The sequence below is a fragment of the Physeter macrocephalus genome, chromosome 5, assembly GCF_002837175.3.
Source record: "Physeter macrocephalus isolate SW-GA chromosome 5, ASM283717v5, whole genome shotgun sequence".
NCBI lineage: Eukaryota > Metazoa > Chordata > Mammalia > Artiodactyla > Physeteridae > Physeter > Physeter macrocephalus.
Genome location: NC_041218.1, coordinates 99,857,357 through 99,879,037, shown reverse-complemented (window position 1 = coordinate 99,879,037; position 21,681 = coordinate 99,857,357). Strand labels below are relative to the sequence as shown.

Here is a 21,681-nt window from a genome sequence, read left to right as displayed (position 1 = left end):
TGTGGGGAAAAGGAGGGGTTTTTTTCAAACCTGGGAAAGCAAAGTTCAAAATATTTAGAGCCCATTTTTAAAAACCCTGAAAAGCAATATGGCTCATGAGGGAGGCTTATGGGGGCCCGTGAGAAGGCTGGCTGTCCCAGGGAGGGGGGGAGGGGGAGGGGAGGGGAGGCGAAGGGGAGGAGGGGGAGGAGCACGTCTGAGGGGACAGCAGAGCCCAGAACCATGAGAATAACGTCCAGGACCCGGCCAGCGTCTGGAATGCCGCTTGGGAACAATTCTGACCACAAAAGTGACTTTCTGAGTTGTTCAGAATATGAGAAAAGGCCCCACGAGGAAGATGGTACGATGTAAATGGCAGACAGAAGGGAGGCGGAACCTCACGACTGGCCAGGCAGCCTCATGTCCTCCAAGGCCGTGGTCTCAGCCGGGAGACCAGGGCGAGAGCAGGGTGAGGAGGGCCCCCGGGAGCGGTCCCCAGAGGTCCCTGGAGGGTGGGCTGGCTGGAATGGGCCGCTCTCCAGGCAGGTGGGTGTCCCGTCCCCCTGCAGGCCGCAGAGGCCACTGCCACGTCGGTCCCAGAGATGCTGTGAAGAATAGGCCCGGGAGACAGGCGAGCAGCGTTGCCGCACTGGCTGTGGGGAGGGGGTGAGCAGACCGGCACCGTTTTCTCGTGGGGAACGTGGTTCGCTTGGCCAGCTCCTTTGTGAGCACTGGGGGCTAAGCCAGCACATCTCCCCATCGGGGCGGCCACGAAGCGGCCTGAGCAGGGCCTGCGGGATGGGCGGACAGGGGCTGCATCAGAGCGGTAGGGCTGGATTTCAGCCAACGGGCTGAGTTCTGGGATGCTCGGGGAGAGATGCTGGCTCAGCAGGAGCAGTCACCCCCTCTCTGGCGCTGGTTTGGGGCCCTGCATCCCCAAGAGGAGACGCGGGGGAGGGCACAGCCCACCCCCATCTGAGCCGACGTATCCGTCGGTGCTGCGGCCGACGGATCCCTGGGTCCAAGAGACGTCTGGGGAACACATTCTTACAAGGCGGGGCCTGAGGACACAATCGAGAGGAAAGAACCGACATGTCCCTGTGGTCATGGAGGCCACAGTCCGGAGCAGAGACGGCCGCTGCCCAGACGGCCACACAGAGCGCAGGGCCGCCGCGTGACTGCGGTGGGACGACGTGGGTGCCTCACGCTTGCTCAGTACGGAGGAGAGTCCAGAGAGCGTCCTGGGGTTGAGAGCGGAGGCAAGCTCACAAGGGTGGAGGAAGAAGAGGGGCTCGACCCAAAGCTCAAGACTTGCAGGGGTCTCAGCAGGCCTGAGCTTGGAGCCAGATCATTCCAAGGCTTTCGGGGAGTGGCCAGTGGCCCAGGAGATGCCAGCCTGTGGGCTGTGAGGGCAGCTGATGCGCTGGAGGGAGGGGCGGGGTACCACGGGGATGGCAGGGCACACGGCACACGGCTGGGACGGGTGTCCCCCGGGGCAGAACCAGGGTCTGGCTGCAGTGGCACAGGCGGGGGCTGGTCTGCCCCAGGGTCCCCGAGCCCCTGTATGGGGTCGGGTGCTGCAGCGTGTGGGTGGTCCAGGGGCTCGAGGCTGAGGTCCGTGAGGATGCAGTGATGCCCCCAGCATGCCTCCCCAGGGCTCTGGGTTTGCCAGTGAGCCTCAGATTCCCGGGGACTGGGAAAGCCAGCGTCCCCTGCCCCGGGGCCCTGGCTCAGTGGCCTCAGCTACAAGTGCTGGGCCTTTATCTGGCCTCCGTCTCCACCCAGCAGCCTGTCCTGACCTCAGAAGAGCTTCCCCGACCTCACGGCTGAGCTCCGCCCACGGGGAGGGAAGCCCCTGGGTGGGTCAGCCTGGGCGGCGGGAGGGGTGCTGAACCCGTGTCTGCAGTCACGGGAGGGCTGGTGGTGGCTGGGTGTGGAGCTGGGGATGCAAGGATGGGGGTGAGGACCACGAAGGATTGTTCCTGGCAGATGAGGACGTTGTGGGAGGGGCAGGAGTGGGGAGGGAGCAGGTTGGGCAGGAGAGCTCAGGGCGTGGGGTGGGGTGGGGGGCTTCCAGCCCTAGAGGCACCTAAGGGCAGGGGGTGCTGGGGGACTGTCGCCCACAGGTTTGGGCCCGGCTCCTCTTGACCCCTGCAAACCTCCGGAATCCATCATCGGGATTCTGAGGCCTAGGTTTCTGCAGGGGAGAACTCAGGTTTACTTTTCTATGCAGCAGGTGGTCTCCAGATGTGGCCAGAGGTATTTGAGGAAGAGGCCTGGTCCCCTATCCCTTCTCTGAGTTCGCTGTTAGGAAGATGAAGTCCACCCCTCCAGCCGACCTTCAGTCACCCCCCAGGGTCCAGCCGTGGCAGGAAGGGTCCTGAGGGAATCTGCCTGTGCATCCCTCGTCCCCACCCAGAGGGGCTGTGGCTGAGACCCCGGGGGGGAGCTCCAGGGAGCCTGTGGCCCTCCTGTCTCCCGAGGCTGGTAACGCTGCAGGGCTGCTGTGGGAGCCCAGGGTCTGTGCCTGGCTTTGGGGGCAGCTGGAAACTTTCCAGTGCCCTGGGGCCACCTGGGGGAGGCAGGCTCAGGCCACAGGGGCTGGCGGCGTCTAGGTCTGATGTTCAGGGCCCGTTGCTGAAGGACAGCTGTTGGAGGCGCCTGAGGAGAGCTGGGTCTCTCCCTCCAGCCAGTAATGCCCTGGAGGGCTCGGGATTTCTCCTGGATCTGGAGGAAGGCCCTGGCTTGGGGCCCTGGGCTGTGCCAGGCTGCCTCTTCGCCAGGAGCGCATCCGGGACCCCAGGGCTGCTCTGGGGCTGAGCTGTCTAGCACGGCAGCCAGCGGCCAGTGTGGACGTTCAAGTTTATTCAGAAGAAACGACTCCTGCTCTAGCACAGGAGTGACTGGAGGCTGCAGCATTAGCGCTGCCCCAGAACAGAGGGGGACCCTAGTGGCCTGGGCGTCACCCCACACTGCGGCACTGGCCTGCCCTCTCCCTCTCTCCCTCTCACCTCTGCCCTTTCCTTGCCCGGGTTCCCCCATCTCCAGCCCGCCTTGCAGGGTGTGGGCTCAGGCCGGGCCGCCCTCCCGCAGGGCGCCCAGCTCAGGTCCAGGCTTGGCCAGCATGAGCCTGGGGAAGAGAGCCCTGGGGCCAGGCATGTCTCCTCCGAGCAGCACTTGCAAGGGCCTGGCCAGAGGGGAAGGCAGGGTGGGGGGGCGCAGGGGGCCTGGCCGGGCCCTGTGCTGACCTTCGGGGGGTGAGGAAGGAGCCTCAGAGGCCCCCTCCTGGCCAGTGTCTCCTTCCCATGCGGCAGGCCGCACCTTGAGTCCCTGCTTCCCCGCGGCCCGCTGCCAGGCTGGGGACCCCACCCCAGGGCCACACAGCACCCTGCTCCTGCACCCCCGCCCACTCTTCGGGGGCCACCCACACTAATGCGCCTGCTGTTTGCTGCAGTCACTGCATCCAGCAGATCCTGGAGGCGGTTCTCCATTGCCACCAAATGGGGGTTGTCCACAGGGACCTCAAGGTGAGTCCCCCACCGCGCTCTGTGCCAGGTGTTTGTTGTCTGTGACTGCATGTCGTGTTTAACAGGAGGCTCTGGGCTGGGGCAGTGCAAGCGCCAGGAGACACTGTGTGCGTGGGACGTGTGCACGTGCGTGTGCATGTGTGTCTGCGTGTGAAAGTGCATGCACGTGAGAGAGTGTGTGCGTGTGCACCAGCACGTGTATGAGCGCGCGTGTGCACGTGTGTTTGTGTGTGAAGGTGCGTGCATGCGAGAATGTGGGTCTGTGTGCACATGTGTATGTGTGTGTGCCCGTGTGGGCACAGGTGTATGTGTGCTTACATGCACATGTGTGTATATGTGTGTGGGAGCATTGTGTGCACATGCATGTGCATCCATGCATGTGTGAGAGAATGTGTGTGTGTGTGCCTGTGTGCACATCTGTGTGCGTGGTGTTTGTGTGCGTGCATGCATGCATGTATTTGCATTACCAGCACCTCTAGGCTCCAGGGCTGAGGGGGGACGGTTGTCAAAAATCAGCTTATTAACACATGTCCACTCGGGGTCTCGCTTTCTGGGCTCCGGTTGAGATTCGGACCTGGCAGGTGGGACACAGGTGATGTGCGTGCAGGTGGGGCTGATGCCTCGTGAGCAGGGGGTGAGGGAACAGCCTGGATGGTCTCTGCAAACTTCCAGCCCTTTCTTCTAGTCTCTGTGGCCCTTGGCTCAGCTCTGGGCCAAGTGACCATAGAGCATTTAAAACAAGGTTTGTCACCCACAGGGCTCAGTGCGGTGGGAGGGTCTTCAGGAGGAGCTACACCCCATCCTCCTCCCTCCCTCCTTCTCCCGCCTTTCCCCCTCCCTCCCCCTCCGCCCTCCTCCTCCTCTCAATTTCTCCTCCCTTCTTTGATTTTAGCTTTCTTCAAGTCTGGGTTTGGGTCAGTTTCTTCTGTTGGGGGGTGGGGGGACCCCTGGGCCTGTCATCCCTGCTAAGAGACCTGCTGGTGGCGTTTGAGACCAACCTTCCCATGGGTGCACGGGCTGAATGGGGTCACGCCCTTCCTTGGGCCACTGAGGGGTGTGTGTCTGTGAGCTGATCTTTGTGGGGCTGCTCTTGGAATGTTTTCCTGCCAGGAGCAGGCCCAGGACCCTCTCCTGTGCCCTTCATGTGTTCCCGCTCCTTCTCTGCATGTGCCGTGTGGTCCCCTGTCCTTTCACATGCCCACCCAGGCCCGCCGTGTCTGCCTGTCCTGTGGGTCCCGCTCTGTCGCTGTGTCTTGTCTGAATCGGCCTCATTTGGGGGTCTCTGGGAGGAGGGGCCACAGGGGAGTGGGCGCACATGCCCCCTCGACTATGGACCCCGTGATGCATAAGTAACTTTGAGGCCAAAGCATGCAAATGGAGATGGGTGCTCCCCCCAGCCCAGGTGTGCCCTGGGGGCGACAGAATCCTTGCTGAAAAGAAGAAAAGGGGGCAGGAGTCTGCCAGGTGTCGGGGGAGCAGGCCGCCCCTCCTCCTCTAGAGAGGCCTCCACCGTCTTGACTGAGACAGCCCCCCAGAAGCGGTGCTGTGGTGGGAGTCCTCTCAGCCAAGGTGTGGAGGGCGGAGAGAGCAGCGGGGCTGGTGCCATCTCAGGGTGCTGCGAGGGAGCCAGGGTGGAGCCTGGGGCCAGGGCATCACTGCTCGGGCCCAGCTGGGTCCCCTGCCTCTCCCCCCGCCCGGCCCCGAGCCTTCTTGTCCAGCTTTTCCCAGGGACCAAGTTCACTTAGCTCCTTTTTCCTGGGGAGGAGTGCTGGTTTGTTTCCTCGGGGTGGGGGTATCTGAGCTGTAGAAGTCAGCTCAAGCCCCCAGCTGCAGTCCCTGACCCCTACGGTTTCAGACTTCTTTTTTTAATTTAAATTTTTAAAAATTGAAATATAGTTGATTTACAATGTTGTGTTTATTTCAGACTTCTTGATGTGGGGTGTGTGGAGAGGTTGGGGTCCCCTTGCCCCACGCACATTTGCAAAATCAAGGTGTTCAGAGGCGGGCTTCCCTGGTGGTCCAGTGGTTAAGACTCCGTGCTTCTAATGCAGGGGGCGCGGGTTCGATCCCTGGTCGGGGAAGTTCCACATGGCGTGCGCTGTGGCCAAAAAAGTTGATGTGACGTGCATTAAGAAATAAACTTTAAAAGAGGAAGAAAAGGGGAGTATTAAAAAAAAAAAAAGACCAATAAACCAAAAAAAAAAAAAAAAAAAAAAAAAAAAGGATGTTCAGAGGCCTCCAGGCCGTGCTGGGCAGACAGGGCTGCGTGTCCCCAGCGCACATCACCTGGAGGGACAGCGCCTCGTCCAGCCAGCTGTGTGGGCCTGGAGGAACCGGTTTCTGCCGTGTGGGGCTGGCGTACTTCATCTCTTCCACGTGTGTCGTCCTAACACCCCAGGTGTATAAGCAGTGTTAACTCAGTTCGGTTGGTGACGTTTGTCTTTCTTGGTGGCGCCAAAGTGGCAGTGTGGTCTCAGCGGGCCTTCCCGTCGGGAGGGTGGCTTGGCGAGGGGGCCGAGGGCCCAGAGAGGCCCCTGGCAGTCAGGGAGGAGGAAGTCCAGCAGCTTTGAGCTCTGAGCGCTGACCGCGGGGAGGTGGTGAGGCTGGTGGGATAGGCTGGGATGGGAGGGGCCCAGCGCACAGGACACAGTGGACAGGGACCCCCTCGGGCCTTCGGGGCCAAGTGTCCCCAGTCAGGGGGCAGCAGCCTCGGCTCTCCAGTGGGACAGGGTTGAATGTCCTTCCAGCTTGAGCAGGGGTGCTGCTCCCCGACTCAGGGAGGTCTGCCTGGGACCTTTCCCAGCTGTGGGCACTGGGTGGGCAGCGGTCAAGGCACGCCCCCTCTGCCCAGCATGGGGCCGGTGGGACGTGGTGGACAGACGTCCTGCACTGCCCGGCTCTCGGGGGTCCTCGGTGGTTCCTTCTTGCCCTTTGAGGGTTGCCGTCCTGCCAGAAGCACCTGAGCACTCCAGCAGGCAGTTGTCTGTGCAGCCAGCCGTGGTGAAGGGAGGGAAGCCTCTCTGCCGGTGGAGGTCCCGGGCCCCTGCACAGCCTGCCAGGGCCTGTAGGGTGCGCTCAGTTTTGGTCCCAGCGCCCTGAGCTCACAAGCTTGCGCTTTGACAGCCAGCTTCCCTCAGCTCTGGGGCGCCTGTCCCTGCCCCCGGCGAGTGGGGGGCAGGGACAGACTGCGGGGTGCAGGCCCGGGGGGCCCAGAGCTCTGGGATACGCCCAAGCCAAGGGTGTCAGCTGCGCTGGGGGGACACCCACGTGGTGGCGGGTCAGACCTGTGCGCCCCTGTCTGCAAAGCACTATTTTGTCCCCCTCCCTCTCGTGACACCCCCGGGTATAAACCACACGCTCTCGGGCCGGTCACCTTCCCCGCAGCCCGAGAACCTGCTCCTGGCCAGCAAGTGCAAGGGGGCCGCAGTGAAGCTGGCAGACTTCGGCCTGGCTATCGAGGTGCAGGGGGACCAGCAGGCGTGGTTTGGTGAGTAGCCGGCTGGCCGGCCGGGGGCCAGGCTGGGGGCGTCAGCTGCCCCCGCGGCCCCTCACATGGCCCTTTCCCCTCCCGCTAGGGTTCGCTGGCACGCCAGGCTACCTGTCCCCAGAGGTGCTGCGCAAGGAGGCGTACGGCAAGCCGGTGGACATCTGGGCATGCGGTGAGGCTGGTGTGCAGGGCGGGGTGGGGCCGCAGGGCCACGGTGAGGGACCCGCCGCTGGGCTGACTCACGGGGCTACCCCCCGCTAGGACCACCCTCCCCACCCAGACTGGAGTCGCTAATGCGATCCCGGCTGTTGCTGAGAAGCCCACCACCCCAGCGCCTGCCCTGCGCTCCGCAGAGCGGTCTGGAGAAGGAGCGGCAGGTGCCCGGGTGGTGGATGGATGCTGGAGGGCCGGACACCGTGCACACCACCCTGGCGGGGCCTCTGCGCGGCGGAGGGGGCTGGCCTCGGGCCTCTCCCGTGAAGTAGGGTGAGGGTAGAGCAGAGGTGAAGGAGACGTTTATGCCATTCCGCCGTCAGGGTCTCCAAACAGTGACACTTGCTGACGCTGGCTGCGGGGTCCCACTGGACCTTGAGGGTCCCGGTGTCCTCATGGGGCTTGCTGGCTTCGGGCAGTGACCCCCACCCTAGCTGACGCTGAGAAACTGGCTGAGGGTCCCCTAGCTGTCAGGCGGCAGAGCTGGGCATCTGACCCCCACGCCGGGGGTCACACAGCTGACCCCACGCAGCAGCGCCCCGCTGGCTTGTGGCCGCGCTGTGGGCTCCGTGGGCTGGGCCGGGCCGCCGGGCCAGGCGGTGAGGGCGGCAGCGCGAGGCCCTGCGCTTGCGGTTCTCCGCAGGGGTGATCCTGTACATCCTGCTCGTGGGCTACCCGCCCTTCTGGGACGAAGACCAGCACAAGCTGTACCAGCAGATCAAGGCCGGGGCCTACGACGTGAGTGCCGGGAGCCCCCCGACCCCTCCCCGTCTGGGGGAGGCGGGCTGGCAGAGGCAGGGAGCGGGGTGATGCCGCCCTTTTCCAAATGAGGCCCCCCGCGGAGAGTTCTGGCTGCTGCCTGGGAAGGGGGCTTCAGGCTCCCCTGTGCGTGGCTTCCCTTCCCAGTTCCCGTCCCCGGAGTGGGACACGGTCACTCCTGAAGCCAAAAACCTCATCAACCAGATGTTGACCATCAACCCTGCCAAGCGCATCACGGCGCACGAGGCGCTGAAGCACCCGTGGGTCTGCGTAAGTCGCCCCAGCCTCGGGCCACCCCCGGCGCGTTGACCTGGGCGCGCTCTCCTCGCATCCAGTGGGTCCCCTGGTCTCCCGGGGGCGGTGGGGCCTGTGGCTTTAAGGCTGGCGGGTTTAAAGACCTTAGTCCCTGGGAGACTAAGGAGCTCCGTGGGACGAGGAGGCCCAGTCCAGGGCGTGGGGATAGAGTAGCGAGGCGGGTGAGGGACAGGTGGGGGCGCGGATGGGCCATGAGGGGTGACGGGCTGGGGGGTTAGGCAGGCAGCAGGGACAGGTGGCCTCCAGCTGCAGTGGGCGGCTGGCAGCTCTTGGCACAAGGGCCCTGGGGGTGCTGCTGCCCTGAGCCTTGCCCCGAGCCCCCTCTTTTGAGCCCCGCCTTGGGGACAGAGCTGATGCCCCTCAGGGCTCCTTGCAGCGTGTGACCCCCCCCCTCCCGCCCCCTCCCCGCAGCAACGCTCCACTGTGGCCTCCATGATGCACAGGCAGGAGACCGTGGAGTGCCTGAAAAAGTTCAATGCCCGGCGGAAGCTCAAGGGACCCCCCCCTCCCGCCCCCCTCCCCGCAGCAACGCTCCACTGTGGCCTCCATGATGCACAGGCAGGAGACCGTGGAGTGCCTGAAAAAGTTCAATGCCCGGCGGAAGCTCAAGGTGAGACGCCGACCCCGGCGAGCAGCCAGGGTGCCACGCCAGGCACGCGTGCTCACCCACCAGAGGGGCCGAGGGGGTCCCAGTCACCTAGGACGGGCTGCTCGTCAGCACCGTCCCAGACTAGCCCCCCAACCGTGGCGGCAACACCAGAGGTGCCCAGACGTGGGCCTGGCCCCCAGGTGCACAGCTGGTCCCTCCTCAGCCACCCACGCCGCCCAGGAGGCGTTCCTGGGCCTCCCTGGGGGGGGAAAGGCGCCCTGTGGTGGTCATGCTCTCTGAGCGGGAGCAGGCGGAGAAGCTTCTGACCTGGGGCAGGTTTGGTCAGGAGATCAGCCGAGCTCTGCTGCTTGCGTGGGCAGCGGGAGGTCGGGAGGGAGGGAGGGGGGCCCTGGGTAGGGAGACCGTTGGGCGCCAGGCCCGCCCTCCCTACAGGCTGCTCTGTGCTGAGAGTGAGTGTCCAGGCCTGGCGGCTGGCGTGCACGTGCCTGTCAGAGGAGGCGCCGTGGGGAGAGGCAGACCCCCAGCTGCAGCCCCGGGGGGTCTTGAAGCCTTTAGGAGCTGGGCTCGGTGGGCAGTTTAGGACCTGGGCTGCATCCCTGTTTTAATGCTGGACGTGGGTGGCATGTCTGGGTGCAGCTGCCTCTCTGCTAGGCCGTGACTCGAGGTCCGGGCGGGGGTCTCCGCCCGGCCTCAGCTGCGTGTCTCTCCCCAGGGCGCGATCCTCACCACCATGCTGGCTACGCGGAATTTCTCAGGTGAGTACAGCCTTCTCCGGAGGAGCGGGCCTACGGCGGGAAGGCTGGGGAACGACCCGCCACCAGCTGCCTGCCGTGTCCTCACCCCACTGTCCCCTCCTCTGCTGCTGGCCCGGCCCGACCTTCCTCCCTCTGAGACCCTCGGGCCACAGAGGAGGCCTGGGCTCCGGCTGGGCCCCGCGAGGGCACGTCCCTGAGTGTTGGGTCTGTGTCTGAGCTGCCCGCCGGCCGGGCCGCAGCTCCGTGTGTCTGTCCAGGCGTTGGTCGGCACCTCTGTGGCCTAGTTGTTGTCCTGAATCCTCTGAGCACCCGTTCTGTGTGTGGGTTAGGGGGCGGCTAGAGGAGGCTCCGGATACTCTGGCTGGCGGCCGCCCACCCGGGCACCGAGGGTGGGCAGGACTGGGGCTGTGCGGCCGCTCTGGGGGGCTGTCGGCGACCCTGAGGCCGTGGGCCCAGGCAGGCCCAGCGGGGACAGCGTCACCCGAGCGGGGCCGCTGCCCCCTGGCGCTCCTGTGGCTTGTCTGTGGCCTGCGATGCTGGTGCGGGAGCGTCTGTGGTCCGTCCTCGTTGTCCGTTTGCATCAGCACGCGCTCCATCCTGTTACTTTTGCTGTGATGCTGTGCTGCCGGGCCGGGGGGCATGCTGTCACGCCAGTACTAATAGGACGTGTGCTGTCCGCACGCCCAGCCCGGCACCCGGAAGGCCCCGCTGGGGTTTTCCAAGGAGAAAGGAGGCAAATGCTTTTCCAGTGTCAATCGGTCTCCATCTTGTTTTCACGCTCCTGTGAAAGGGATTCTGGAACCATCCGTCACCTAAACTTTGACTCTAATCTTCTTCTGCTTCCTTTGTCTCTTCTCTTCCCTCACCTCGCCCACCCCTCGTCTGTGTCCGCCCCTCCCCTCGTCTCTAACCCGGTGCTAACAGTGGGCAGACAGACCACCGCTCCAGCCACAATGTCCACCGCGGCCTCCGGCACCACCATGGGGCTGGTGGAACAAGGTAGATGTCCCGCCTGTCGGCATGCAGGTCCCCTCGCTGCACGCAGCCGCCGGCTGGGCCTTGAGAGCCTCCCCAGAGGTCCCGGGAGCCCCTGCTCCCGCCGTGGACACGCCCACGGAGCCCCCGTGGGCAGGGAGGCAGCCGCAACTGTCCCAGCGGCCTCAGACCCCTCCTATTTCAGGAGGGGCCAGGCTAGCTGACCCCTGAGCCGAGTTGCCCTCCATGCCTTTGACTGAATTCCCCAGTCCTGGTTCCTGAGTCTGGGGGTCAGGAGACCCCTCTGGTCAGAGCCCTTTGCTGTCTCAGGCTCACTCCCCACTTGTTCATCATGACCTCCGCTCAGAATGACCTTGACACCAACCCCAGGAAGCCTCGGGGCTGCTGCTGGGAGTTTGAATCCCGAGTGGGGGCCCTGGGGAGAAGGGCGTGGGCAGAGACCCTGCCCCGTGAGAGCCCACTGGCCGCCCTGGCCACCCCCACCTGGCCCGCACACGCGCCCAGGGCCCTGCCCTGCGCTCCCAGCTGCTCGCACAGAGCCGGTGGTCTGTGCTGAGTCCCAGACACGCACGTCTGCCCCGTGAGCCCCAAGACGGGGCCCTCGGCCACCCAGAGAATGACTCTGAAGGCCTCCTCTTGGTTTCTTTCTACGAGGCCCCCATTACCTCGTCCCCAACCTGTGAGGGGAGAGGCTCGTTCTGCTAACCTGTGCCCCAGCCTGGGAGGGGCAGACCTCCCAGGAGGCCCAGGCCAGCTCCCGCTCATCCAACCGTGACCTTGGCCGGACCACACGAGGCTAGTGGACCCCGAGACTTCCTAGTGGGCCCGTGGCCCCAGCCCGAGCTGAGGGTGGCACAGGTGTAGGGCGGGCAGAGCCGGCTGCAGCTGAGGGGCTAGAAGAAGCCCGGCATTTCCTGCTGGTGCCTCGAGTGTCGGCCGGGACGGGGCGGGCGCCCGGCCCCTCCCAGGCCCGGGCCCTTTCTTTACTGCACATCCAGCCCAGCTCTTACCCCATGACCCCGCAGGGTGCGCAGGCCCGCCTGCCCACCCAGAGGACCCCGGCCGCTGCCTCCTGGGGCTTTCAGGGCAGGGCTGCCCTCAGCAGGAGGGCCTGTGCTCCTCCCGTGAGCCCGGTGACAGGTCCAGCAGGCAGGCCCCCGGGGGCCGTCCTGAGTCAGCTTCATTTTCTGGGCCTTTCCGGAGCACCTGAGAGGGAGGGAGGGTGAGAGGGACACGGGACAGTGAGACTAGGGGCTCCTGGTGAAGCCGGGGGCGGGGCGGCGGTGAGCGAGGCCGGCGCCTCTGAGCCGCTCTCTGCCCGGGGCTCCCATCTGCAATGCCCGCTGCCTGCAAGGGGATGTGGAGCGTCCGTGCATGAGGCCGCGAGCATGTGCGGCTCCGCCCCCGGCGCCCAGGGCCGCTCTGTCCTGGGGGTGGTCCGTGCATGTGGACGGAGCCCAGCATGGCTGTCCCTGAGTGACGAGCTAGGGGACGAGGTAAAGGCTGGGCCCTGTGGGCTGAGCCCCCATCCCCGCTAGGTCAGCCCACCTCAGCCAGTGCGTTGGACCCAGCAGACACGGCAGGCAGGGGGCTCAGTCCCAAGGCCGTCGCTTCTCTGTGGATGACGGCCTCTGGGGTGACATATTGCCCTCGGCCAGCGGAAGACCGGGTGTCTTTGTAGATCTCTTGCTGTTCATCAAGGCGGCCTGGTCAGTCCCCCTTGGCCTTCACCAGGAGGAGACTCAGGCAAACTGCTGGTGTGGCAGTGCTGGCTTGGCCCCAAGGACCCGGGCCGGGGTGGGGCAGATGCTCTCTGCTTGTCTCCGGGGGTCTAGGGCGCCTGGTTGGTCCACCCTGGCTCCTGCTGTGTAGTGATGAATTCGACTTGAATTCGACTTGAGGAAACACAAAGGAAACTCCCTATGCCTTTGACCGCTAGTGTAGACGGGAGTCAACGGGATTCTGGAATTATTCTCGGACAGAGATGTGAATTTCCAGGAAACGCGGCAGCCAGGAGCTGTGCTCAGGAAGACGGCAGCTGTGTGTCCAGACACGCTGCACCCAGACACGCAGGTGTAGGTTACAGGGGTTCCCGAGGAGGAGTGTTTGGGAATCGATTACAAGGACAGGTGCCTGCTGCAGGGCATCCTGGAGCCTGGGCCATGGTGGCCAACTGAGTCCCCGGAGGGGTGGCTCGTTAGGGAGCAGAACTGGTACCGTCCCGTGTAGCACGGTCTGGAATGTGGGTTTTGATTGAATCAGGGACTGATGGGGAACCCTCTTAAGACCCAGGATTGTACCAGGGTCTGACCCAGGGGCCCCCCCTTTCCTGCGCAAGGGGAAGACCAGGCAGAGCTGACCCTGCCCCCACCGGGGCACTGGGCTGGCCCTGGCCGGACTTCCCAGGCCAACCCTGGCGTGCACCGGCTCTAACTCAGCCGGCCGGGGATGCCGCTGGCCGAGGCTGTGTGGCACTGTGAGGTGACTCTCCCCAAACTGCCCGCCTTAAATTGGGGGCGGGGGTCAGCTTGCTCGCCTGCTCAGCTCTCACGACGAGTGCCTTCAAGACGGGCTGGACCCCACTTTCCTCCAGCTGGTCGGCCAGCACAGACAGGGTCCCTGGGCTCTGTGACCACAGCACGACCCCCACTTCGGGGTCAGCAGGGAGGCTAGGGCCGTGCTGGTCAGGAGTGCGGCCGCAGGCCCTGGAGGCCCGGGATTCCCATGTCTGCAGGGCTGGATTGTCCCTCCGTGGTGAGTTACGGGGATGCGGACGTAGCTGCCACCTGGGAGGTTTTCACAGTCCCCGCCGTGCGAAGTGGGCTGTGGCCCTGGGCAGGCGGCATTTCTGGTCCTGGATGCCCGCGGAGCAGGGCTGCCAGGGCAGCAGGGTGTGATCTTGAGTCCGGCCTCACCAGGTGAGGCCTCGCCCTTGGGAGGATGAACCGGGGGACGCGGAAAGGGACGACCTGTGGTGCCTTCACTCGCTGGGGTACTGTGATGCTTCTCACGGGGTGAAGCCCACCGGGCGACGGCGTTGGGCCAGGAGTCAGGCTTCTCGTTAAACTTTGGTCCGTGGATCCTGGGAGGGAAACGAGGCAATTGACGGGTCCGTTGGGGAGGAAGGCTGGGAACTGAAGCGGCGCCCAGTGTAGCAGGTCTGCGATAACCCCGAGGGGCCCCCTGGCTGGGGGCAGCCACCTGTGTGCCAAAGCAAAGCCCGGAGGGCGGCGATGGCCACCTGGACGGGGAAAGGCAAGCGGCAGGGGGGTGGCCCAGCGGCCTGGGACTGGCCTGGTCACCGCACTGGGGCCCTTGACCAGTGGTTCTCGGACTGAAGCAGCGTCAGGATCCCCCAGGGCAGATGGACGGTTAAACTGATGCTGAGCCCACCCCCGAGTTTCTGCCTCAGGAGGTCTGGGGCAGCCCAGGCGATGAGATGCTGATATTGCTGGCGGGGGCGGGGGTGGGGTCCAGGGGGACCGCACTTTGAGAATCGCTGCATCTCTCTGGGTCTTTCTGATGTGCCCGCCCGAGTCAACGGCCTCCAGGGATGTTCCCAGCAGGAAAGGTCCCCGCGCAGGCCCGCTGGGGGCCACCCTTCTCCCTCTGGGCAGGCGGCCTCCCCTTCAGGGCTGGCCAGCCAGAGCTTTTGGAGCCGGCGGTGGGGACTGTGCCACCTTCCTTCCAGGGTGAGGGACCCCCTCCCTCCGGCATCCGACCCCAGGGCTGCTTCTCTAACCCGCACCGGCTGTCCTGGGGCACCGCTTGGCGTGAGCGTGGGCAGGGCGGGCGAGGCAGGAGCCTCTGAGTCCCGGGCTGCAGACTTCCACTCCCTGCCTGAACGTCCACAAATCTTGTTTTCTCTCTCTCTTCCTTTCTTCCTCACTCCCTCTCCTCCCCTCCTCACCTTTCCTTTTCCGTAAGGTAAGCTGACTTCTTTTCTTTTCTTTTTTTTTTTTTCGAGTTCTGTAATTAAAACTAACCTCTGCAGAGGGTGCAGATGCTGGGGGGCCAAGGGCCTTTGGGGTGTGGCAGGTCAGGGCCTCTGAAGCTGGCGCACAGAGAGGCAGAGGCAGAGCCGGGCCGCCCCGCCTCACCCCGACCTCCTCCCCGGGGGTGCGGGGAAGGCTGGGGTGAGACGGGCCGTCTGCTGGGCCTGGGCGTCTGAGGGGTGGTGGGAACCTGGGATGCAGGTGGCTCTTTGGACCCTCCCCGAGGTGTGTCATCCTGTTGATGTCACTCAGAGCTTAAGGTCCTTGGTGGGTGGGCACAGAGGCCCGAGTTGGCCCAGTCAGCGCTGCCAGAGCAAGGCCGAGCGGTGGCCCCAAGGCTCGGGCTGCAGGGTGGTTTAAGAGGGAGAGTGAGGCTGCCCCCCCAGGGCTCTGAGCTGAGAGGCCTGGCCTGAGGCCTGGCCGTGGGAGCCGAGCTCTGAGTCCGGTCTGACAAGGGAGGGGGGCCAGGAGGCTGAGAGCAGGCATCTGGGGTTGGGACAAGCCCCTCCCTTTGTGGGTGGCCAGCTGCAGCCAACCTGCTGCACTGCCCTGTGTTCCCATCTCGGGTGAGGGGCAGCACCCTGCCTTCTTTTTCGGGGAACCTGCATGCTGCCCTCCAGGAAGCTGCTGGTCACAGGTGGGAGGAGAAACCTTGGTGTCCTCCAAGGTCGTGGCGGATGGCCGGGGGAAGGCCCTGTCCCGGGGACGAGGGTCCTCGGGCAGCGCTGGCCAGGCCTTCCCCGGGGCGGCCCTGCTCGGCCCAGGACACAGGCCCGCTCTGTCCCCAGCTGGGCGCAGAAACTACCTCTGCCTTGGGACCTTGGGTCGCCTGCTCGCTCATTCTTGGGGAGCCCAGGCTCCTCGCAGGCCCCCGAGGCTGCCTCACGCCGAGGGGGTGGGCTGCAGTGGGACCCGGGCCCCTCACTCATCATGTCTGTTTCCTCCAATGCAGCAGCCAAGAGTTTACTCAACAAGAAAGCAGACGGAGTCAAGGTGAGGCGCTGGCTTGGCCCTGGGGGGGTCTCGGTCCCGTCTCCCCCCGTCTCGAGCCTACAGCTTTGCCCAACCCCCGAAGCTCCTTCTGGGCCTCCTCCCCTCCCAAGGAAGGGGTGTGACCCCCTCATTCTCTCCCTAATGGCTTCTCTTCCTCTCTCTGCAGCCCCAGACGAATAGCACCAAAAACAGTGCAGCTGCCACCAGCCCCAAGGGGACGCTTCCTCCAGCTGCCCTGGTACTGAACCCCTCAGCCCCCCGCTTCTCGGCCCTCCCGTACCCCGGCTGTGTGGTGGCCACCTGTCGGGAGGCCTGGGGTAAAGCTGGGGTCTGGCTGCCAGCCTGTCTCTGACAGACGACACTTAGCGACACTGCCGCTCGGGTGTGGGAGTGAGGGTGGACCCCAGTTCAGGCCGTGCCGGAGAGCCCCTCTGGGTGCAGTGGTCAGGCCCCTGCTGACTTGTGGGTCAGCGGTGAGAGCCCGTCAGGGAGCCGGTGAGGCTGAGAGCCAGGATCCAGGGCACCAACCTTGCTCGGCCTCTCTGTTCGCAACAGGCTGACCCAGAGATCGGCCCGGGCAGGCTCTGCAGGGAGAGTGGCCCGGGGGTCGGGGTGAGGACAGGCTGGGCGGTGGCGACTCCCCCGCCAACCCCTCTCCTGGGTGCTGCAGGGGTGCGCTGTCTGGGAGGTGGGGGCCTTTGGTTTCTCCCCAGGAAGAGTGGGTGGGCCTGACCTTAGCTTCAGAGCCCAGTGATCTGGAGGGAGACAGAGACCCCTTGGTGGTTTCCCTGGTGACGGCCCAGCAGCAGCTGTTGGGTCTAGGGCAGCAGCAGCCATGGCGTTTCCCATCAGAGTCTGTGTCCTGCAGGCCCCGAGGCAGGTGGGGGGAGATACACTTCTATGGCTGTGCTGGCCTGTGGCTGCCCAGAGGGTTCAGGGGTTCCTGCTGGGGAGGGCTGGGCAGACGTGAGGTCAGAGGGACCCGCCAGCGCCAGCCCTCACCTGGAGGGTCCTGTCCAGGGGACGGAGCTGGTGGTGCAGGGTTGTGGCCAGCGGGTACCGGCCCTCCTGTCCAGTATGCTGTGCGCCTGTGGTGTCTCGTATAGAGCCGGCCATCCCGAGACGCTGGGGTTTGCTGGTCGGCAGGTTCTGAGTTTGCTGAAAGCACACTTGGTGTCCCCGCGGGCCCCAGGCCGCGCTTCTGGGAGTGAGCCCTGGACCGCCCGTGGGGAGGCTGGGTTTGCCGAACGGCCATCCAGCGAGCGGGAGGGCGGCCTTGGCCCAGGAGGGGAGGGTCCCACGTGCCGGCCTCGCAGCCAGCCCCGTCTCGGACCCCATCCATCCCATGTGCCACCCCACCCCCATGACATCTTCAAACCTGTGCCCCGCCCGTGCCGAGCCAGAGGGTCCGGCGGCAACGGGAGGGGGCGGGGCGCCCGGGGCAGGGCGCCCAGCGTGTGGCTTCTCGCCACCGCCCTCAGGCGCACACTCTCCATCGCCCTCCCGTCGCAGGCGCCCGCGAGGTCCGGGCAGGTCTGCTTGTTCCATCCACATCGTCCCAGGTTTCTCTCCAGCTGCTCTGCTCCCCGCTGGCCATCTGCCGCCGTCCTGCTGCGCTGCCACCCTCTCTTCTCCTCTCCTCTGGGGGGCCTCCGCTCTCCTCCTCTTCTCACTTCCCTCTTTCCTTCCTCTGTGCTTCCTTCTTCTGTAGGAACCTCAAACCACCGTCATTCATAACCCAGTGGACGGGATCAAGGTACTGCGCGTTCCTCACTGCCCTCTTGGGAGTGTCTGCTCAGGCAGTAGGCAGACCCCCTGGCCCTGGGGAAGCTCTGAGATGTTGACCCCCCCGGGGAAGCATTTGTGCCAGGACAGCTGTGCAGGGACCCCTCCCAAGGCAGGACAGAGCCCCCCAAGTCCACGGGCTGCTCCCTTTTGGGGAAAGGCCCCAGGTGCTGCCCTTTTTGGAGGCATGGTTGTACCAAGTCCACGGTGGACACAGGAGCCTGGGCTTCCTCATGTCCTGAGCAGGGTCCACTTCTCAGACCCTCTCCATCCTGCCTTGGCGATGGCCAGGCCCAGCCTAGCCAGGAGCAGCTGAATGCAGGGCCCATTTCAGAGGCTCAGGGCGCCAGGAAGAGCCTGGGTGTCCTCCGTGATGCGCGGCCGGGGCTGCGTGCTCCGGGGGAGAAGGGCCGGCGTGGGCCGCCCGGCGTGCCCCCGAGTGTGGGGCAGGGAGGAGGGGCCGCACAGACTCCCCCCGACCTCACCCGCCGCTCCTCACCTCTGCCAGCTGCGCCCGGCGCTCCCCGCTGAGCTGACCCCTCCTCCTGCTCCCCCTCTCTGCTCTGGCATCAGCTCCCATCCCATCGGCATCTTCACCCCGGGGCCAGGGAAGGGGCTGGCTCTCTGGGGTGGGGGGAGGGACGGGTGGGCGGCCACGCTGTGTTTCCAGAACCAGACCTCCACCCGGGCCTGGGATCCTCAGAGGGTCCCCACACACCCCAGCCGTGGGCCAGGACCAGGGGACCTTGGGCAACTGGCTCTGGGCCGACCCCCAGGCTCAAGGTGCTAGGAAGAGCCTGGGTGTCCCCTGTGACTCGGGGCCAGGGATGGGTGTTCCTAGGACGCTGTGTCTGGAGTGAGGCTTCTGGGGCTGTGGTGTGAGCCCTGATCCTACAACCTGTAGACACCCCCATTCCTGGCCCAGGGCCCAAAGCAGTGTGTCCTGTGAGGGGGCTGGAGGGGGCGGGGGGGGGTCCCTTGGGGACCCTGTCAAGAGGTTCCTTCTGAGGAGCAAGCAGGCCTTCTGGGGACTCGGTGACAGGTGGCTGGCACCTGGTTTTATATCTGAAGGGCAGTAAGCCAGGAGTGAGGTAGGAGGTGCTGGGGCCGCCTCTCTGCCCTTAAGGCCACCTGAGAGGTAAGGCCAGGCCTGGCTGGACAGTCCAGGCCTGGGGAGGAGGTGGGTTGCTGCTGCAGTCTGTCTGGGCCAGGCCCGGTCCTGAGCACCTACTGGAAGCTTCCGCCCTGTCTGCCAAAATGCACGGGCTGTGGACGGTTTTGCGCTTCAGCCTGAGTCTTGGGATTCCAAACAGCTTTTTCTTTCTTGTTACTGAGTCATCTGAGCACACGGAGTCTTTCCACTGGGTGTGCCTTGTGGGGAGGAGGGGAAGTTGGGGTCCTCAGCTGTTGGGGACATGGCGGCCCAGCCTGGGGACAGGTGACCCCTGGGGCTGGTGTGAAGCTCCAGCGCTGCCTGTGGGTTTCTGGGGTTCAGGCCACGTCCTGACCCGTTGTCTCCCCGTGTCTCCCCAGGAGTCATCTGACAGCACCCACACCACCATAGAGGACGAAGACACAAAAGGTACCCCAGCCCCCCGCCCGCGGGGGCAGCGGGGCAGGCCGCTGGCGGGTGGGGAGCTCGGATGGAGAAAGGCCGAGGCCTGGGATGCGGGCGTGACCCCCGGGGATGACCCTGCTCAGGGCTGCAGTCCCACCTGAGCCTGGGTACAGACCGGCGCCGGGCAGTCTCCGGCATAGCATCCAAGCAGAGCCTGACGGGCCCAGGTGCCCTGAGCCGCGAGGAAGCCGCTGCCCTGGGTGGGCCGGTGCTCTGCACAGGCCCCCAGATTGCTCTGGGGGCTGTGTACCCAGTTCCCACGGTTGAATTTGCTGTTTCTTCTCTCAAAGGTCCTTAAACCTGTGCCTGCCCGGCTGGCAGTTGATTCGTGGACGGGCAGCAAGGGGCGTTTCCTGGGCGCGTTGTGGGATTGGGGGTTGGGCCGCAGAGACTCGAGCTCCAACCCACTCTCAGGGCTCCCAGGCCGAGCTGGGCCGTGCTCCGTCTGTGCCCCACAAGGGCCCCAGGTTGCCGGGCGCTGTGTGCTCACCAGGGGCCCCTCTTCCACCCTCGGCTCTCTCAGCTGCCCCCAGGGAGGGGATCTGGTCCCCACCACGTGGAGGGCCCGCCTGACCCGCTCGGCCACACGCTTGTGTAGATGAGCGCTGGGTGCCCTCAGGGCTGCCCCTGGGCTGGACAGTGGCCACTGTGCCAGTTTAGGGGGGATGCAGTGACCCTGTCCTGAGTACCCTAAGTGAGCATAGGCTTTGGCTTCTGGACGCAGGGAGGGTGGACGTTCATGTGTTTTCTCCAGACTGCAGGCCCCAAAGCCTCAGCATGGAGCACGGAGGTCATCCAGACCTCTCCCAGGCCCTGTCCTTGCGGTCCTGTCCCTGCCTCAGCAGGCTGGGGGCCCGAGGCTGCAGGAGCGTAGGGGAGAGGGCCAGCCCGGCCAGCCTCGTCCCAACCCCTCGTCTGGCTGCGAGAGGGTGGGCAGATGCCCGAGGGCCCTCGTGGGGCAGGGCAGGGCAGGGACAGGGGCCCCAGGGGCCTCTCACCTCAGCTGTGTCATCCGTCAGATGCGGAGAAGCCTCAGTGGGCCCAGGCCTGGCCTCTGCTGGTCTTGGCACACAACCTTCCCACCTGGAGGCCGGCCTTCGAAGGCCCCATGTCCAGCCCTGCACGTGGTCCTGTGTCTGCCTCACATACCTGCTGTGATCGCACAGCCCTGGGCACGCGGGGGTGATGGCACTCCAGGAGCCCTGGACCCCACCGCGTGGTTCTCCAGCTTAGCCCCTCTGGTCCTTCTCCTGCACTCCCCCTCCTCTCCTGCATGTCCTCACCTGCGTGTTCACGTCTCGTCTGTCCCTCAGCCCCCAGGGTCCCTGACATCTTGAGCTCCGTGAGGAGGGGCTCGGGGACCCCAGAAGGCGAGGGCCCCCTGCCCTGCCCGCCTCCGGCTCGCATAAGCCCCCTGCCCACCCCATGTAAGTAGCCGGGCCCCTGCTGCTGCGGGGGTCTCCCTGAAGGGCCTGCAGCTCCTGTGAGGGGGCGCTCGAGAGCCAAGGGCCGGCCGAGCTTGGGCACCGGCCTGCCCCCGACAGCCCCCCTCTGAGGCTCCCCGGGGCCTCTGCCCCTCAAGCCCCACTCCGTGCGGGCCTTCCCCACTGGCCTGGGGGGCTGCCCGGTCCACCATTCTGCTCGGGTGTCAGGGCCAGGGCTCCTTGATGCTGAGACAGGCCCCAGGGCGGGAGAGAGCAGAGGCCCTGCTTCCTCTCCGCCAGCCTCTCCCGGCGGCCTCCTCATATGTCTGCCTCCTGTCCACCCAGCCCCCAGAATCTGTGACATCCTGAGCTCCGTGAGGAGGGGCTCGGGGACCGCGGAAGCCGAGGGCCCCCCGCCCACCCCGTGTAAGTAGCGCCCCAGGCCTGCTGCTCTGCTGCCCGGCGGCTCCTGCGTCCTGCCGTGCACGGCCTCAGCTGCTCCCAGGCCAGCTGCCGAGGCCTGGCTAACTGTCTGGCCTGGCTGGCCGTCGGGGGGCACACGCGCTAACTCCCCCCCACCCCGGTTCCCCGACCCTCACCTCCCGCACTGCTCCCCGCCCTGCTGTCCGGGGCCCCAGGCCTCTCCCCCAGAGGGTCTCCCAGGCCCAGGGCAGCCGGCAGGGCCCCTCTGAGGCCGCCCACCCACGTGCCCTGCCCCTCGGGCCCTGGGCCATGCCCTTGCCAGCCACGCTGACTCCAGGCGGGCCCCGGGGAGTCCCGGGGAGCCCAGGCGCAGGAGCTATTATAGGAATCCTCTCAACCACAGGCCTGTGGGTTTAAGGGGAGAAGAAAGGGCCCGGCCTCCCTGCAGAACTGGGTTCTCTGCAGAGGGGCCGACGTTCTGCTCATCTTTCACTCACTCATCCCTTCCTCACCTCTCGGGCGCTGACCGAGGGCCTGTCCTGCACTGGGCTGCCTCCTCTGTCCCCTCCTGGACCAGGCTGCCCTTCAATGGAGGGCACCCTCCGCCCGCAGCAGCTTTCCACGTGCCCCCACAGACCTGGTCAGACAGGTGCAGCTGCCTGAACGTTCCTGAAGCTTCTCCCTGTGCCCCACACCCCTGTCTGTCACACTCCACTGCCACGTCCCTTCTCCACCCCTCTCTGTCCCCCTCCGTCCCCCATGTCCCCTCTCTGTCCCCCTCCATCCCCCATGTCCCCTCGTG

The 21,681-nt window shown here is 65.6% G+C and overlaps 1 protein-coding gene across 3 annotated transcripts in view; it reads left to right on the top strand.

Annotated features, from left to right (window-relative positions):
• CAMK2B (calcium/calmodulin dependent protein kinase II beta) overlaps positions 1 to 21,681 on the top strand; it is a 43,738-nt gene that overhangs the window by 13,453 nt on the left and 8,604 nt on the right. Inside the window, exons 4-15 of one of the 3 annotated variants that reach the window (XM_055085109.1) lie at positions 3,434 to 3,506; positions 6,891 to 6,993; positions 7,082 to 7,165; positions 7,850 to 7,944; positions 8,113 to 8,235; positions 8,807 to 8,890; positions 9,603 to 9,645; positions 10,570 to 10,644; positions 15,589 to 15,629; positions 15,796 to 15,867; positions 17,341 to 17,385; positions 18,948 to 18,996. In XM_055085109.1, coding sequence (XP_054941084.1) covers positions 3,480 to 3,506; positions 6,891 to 6,993; positions 7,082 to 7,165; positions 7,850 to 7,944; positions 8,113 to 8,235; positions 8,807 to 8,890; positions 9,603 to 9,645; positions 10,570 to 10,644; positions 15,589 to 15,629; positions 15,796 to 15,867; positions 17,341 to 17,385; positions 18,948 to 18,996 — 841 coding nt within the window. In that variant the 5' untranslated portion in view covers positions 3,434 to 3,479. Of the gene's footprint in view, positions 1 to 3,433; positions 3,507 to 6,890; positions 6,994 to 7,081; positions 7,166 to 7,849; positions 7,945 to 8,112; positions 8,236 to 8,786; positions 8,891 to 9,602; positions 9,646 to 10,569; positions 10,645 to 15,588; positions 15,630 to 15,795; positions 15,868 to 17,340; positions 17,386 to 18,947; positions 18,997 to 20,345; positions 20,460 to 20,756; positions 20,883 to 21,681 lie in introns of those variants that run through there. The other 2 variants (XM_055085107.1, XM_055085108.1) reach the window with 2 other exon arrangements.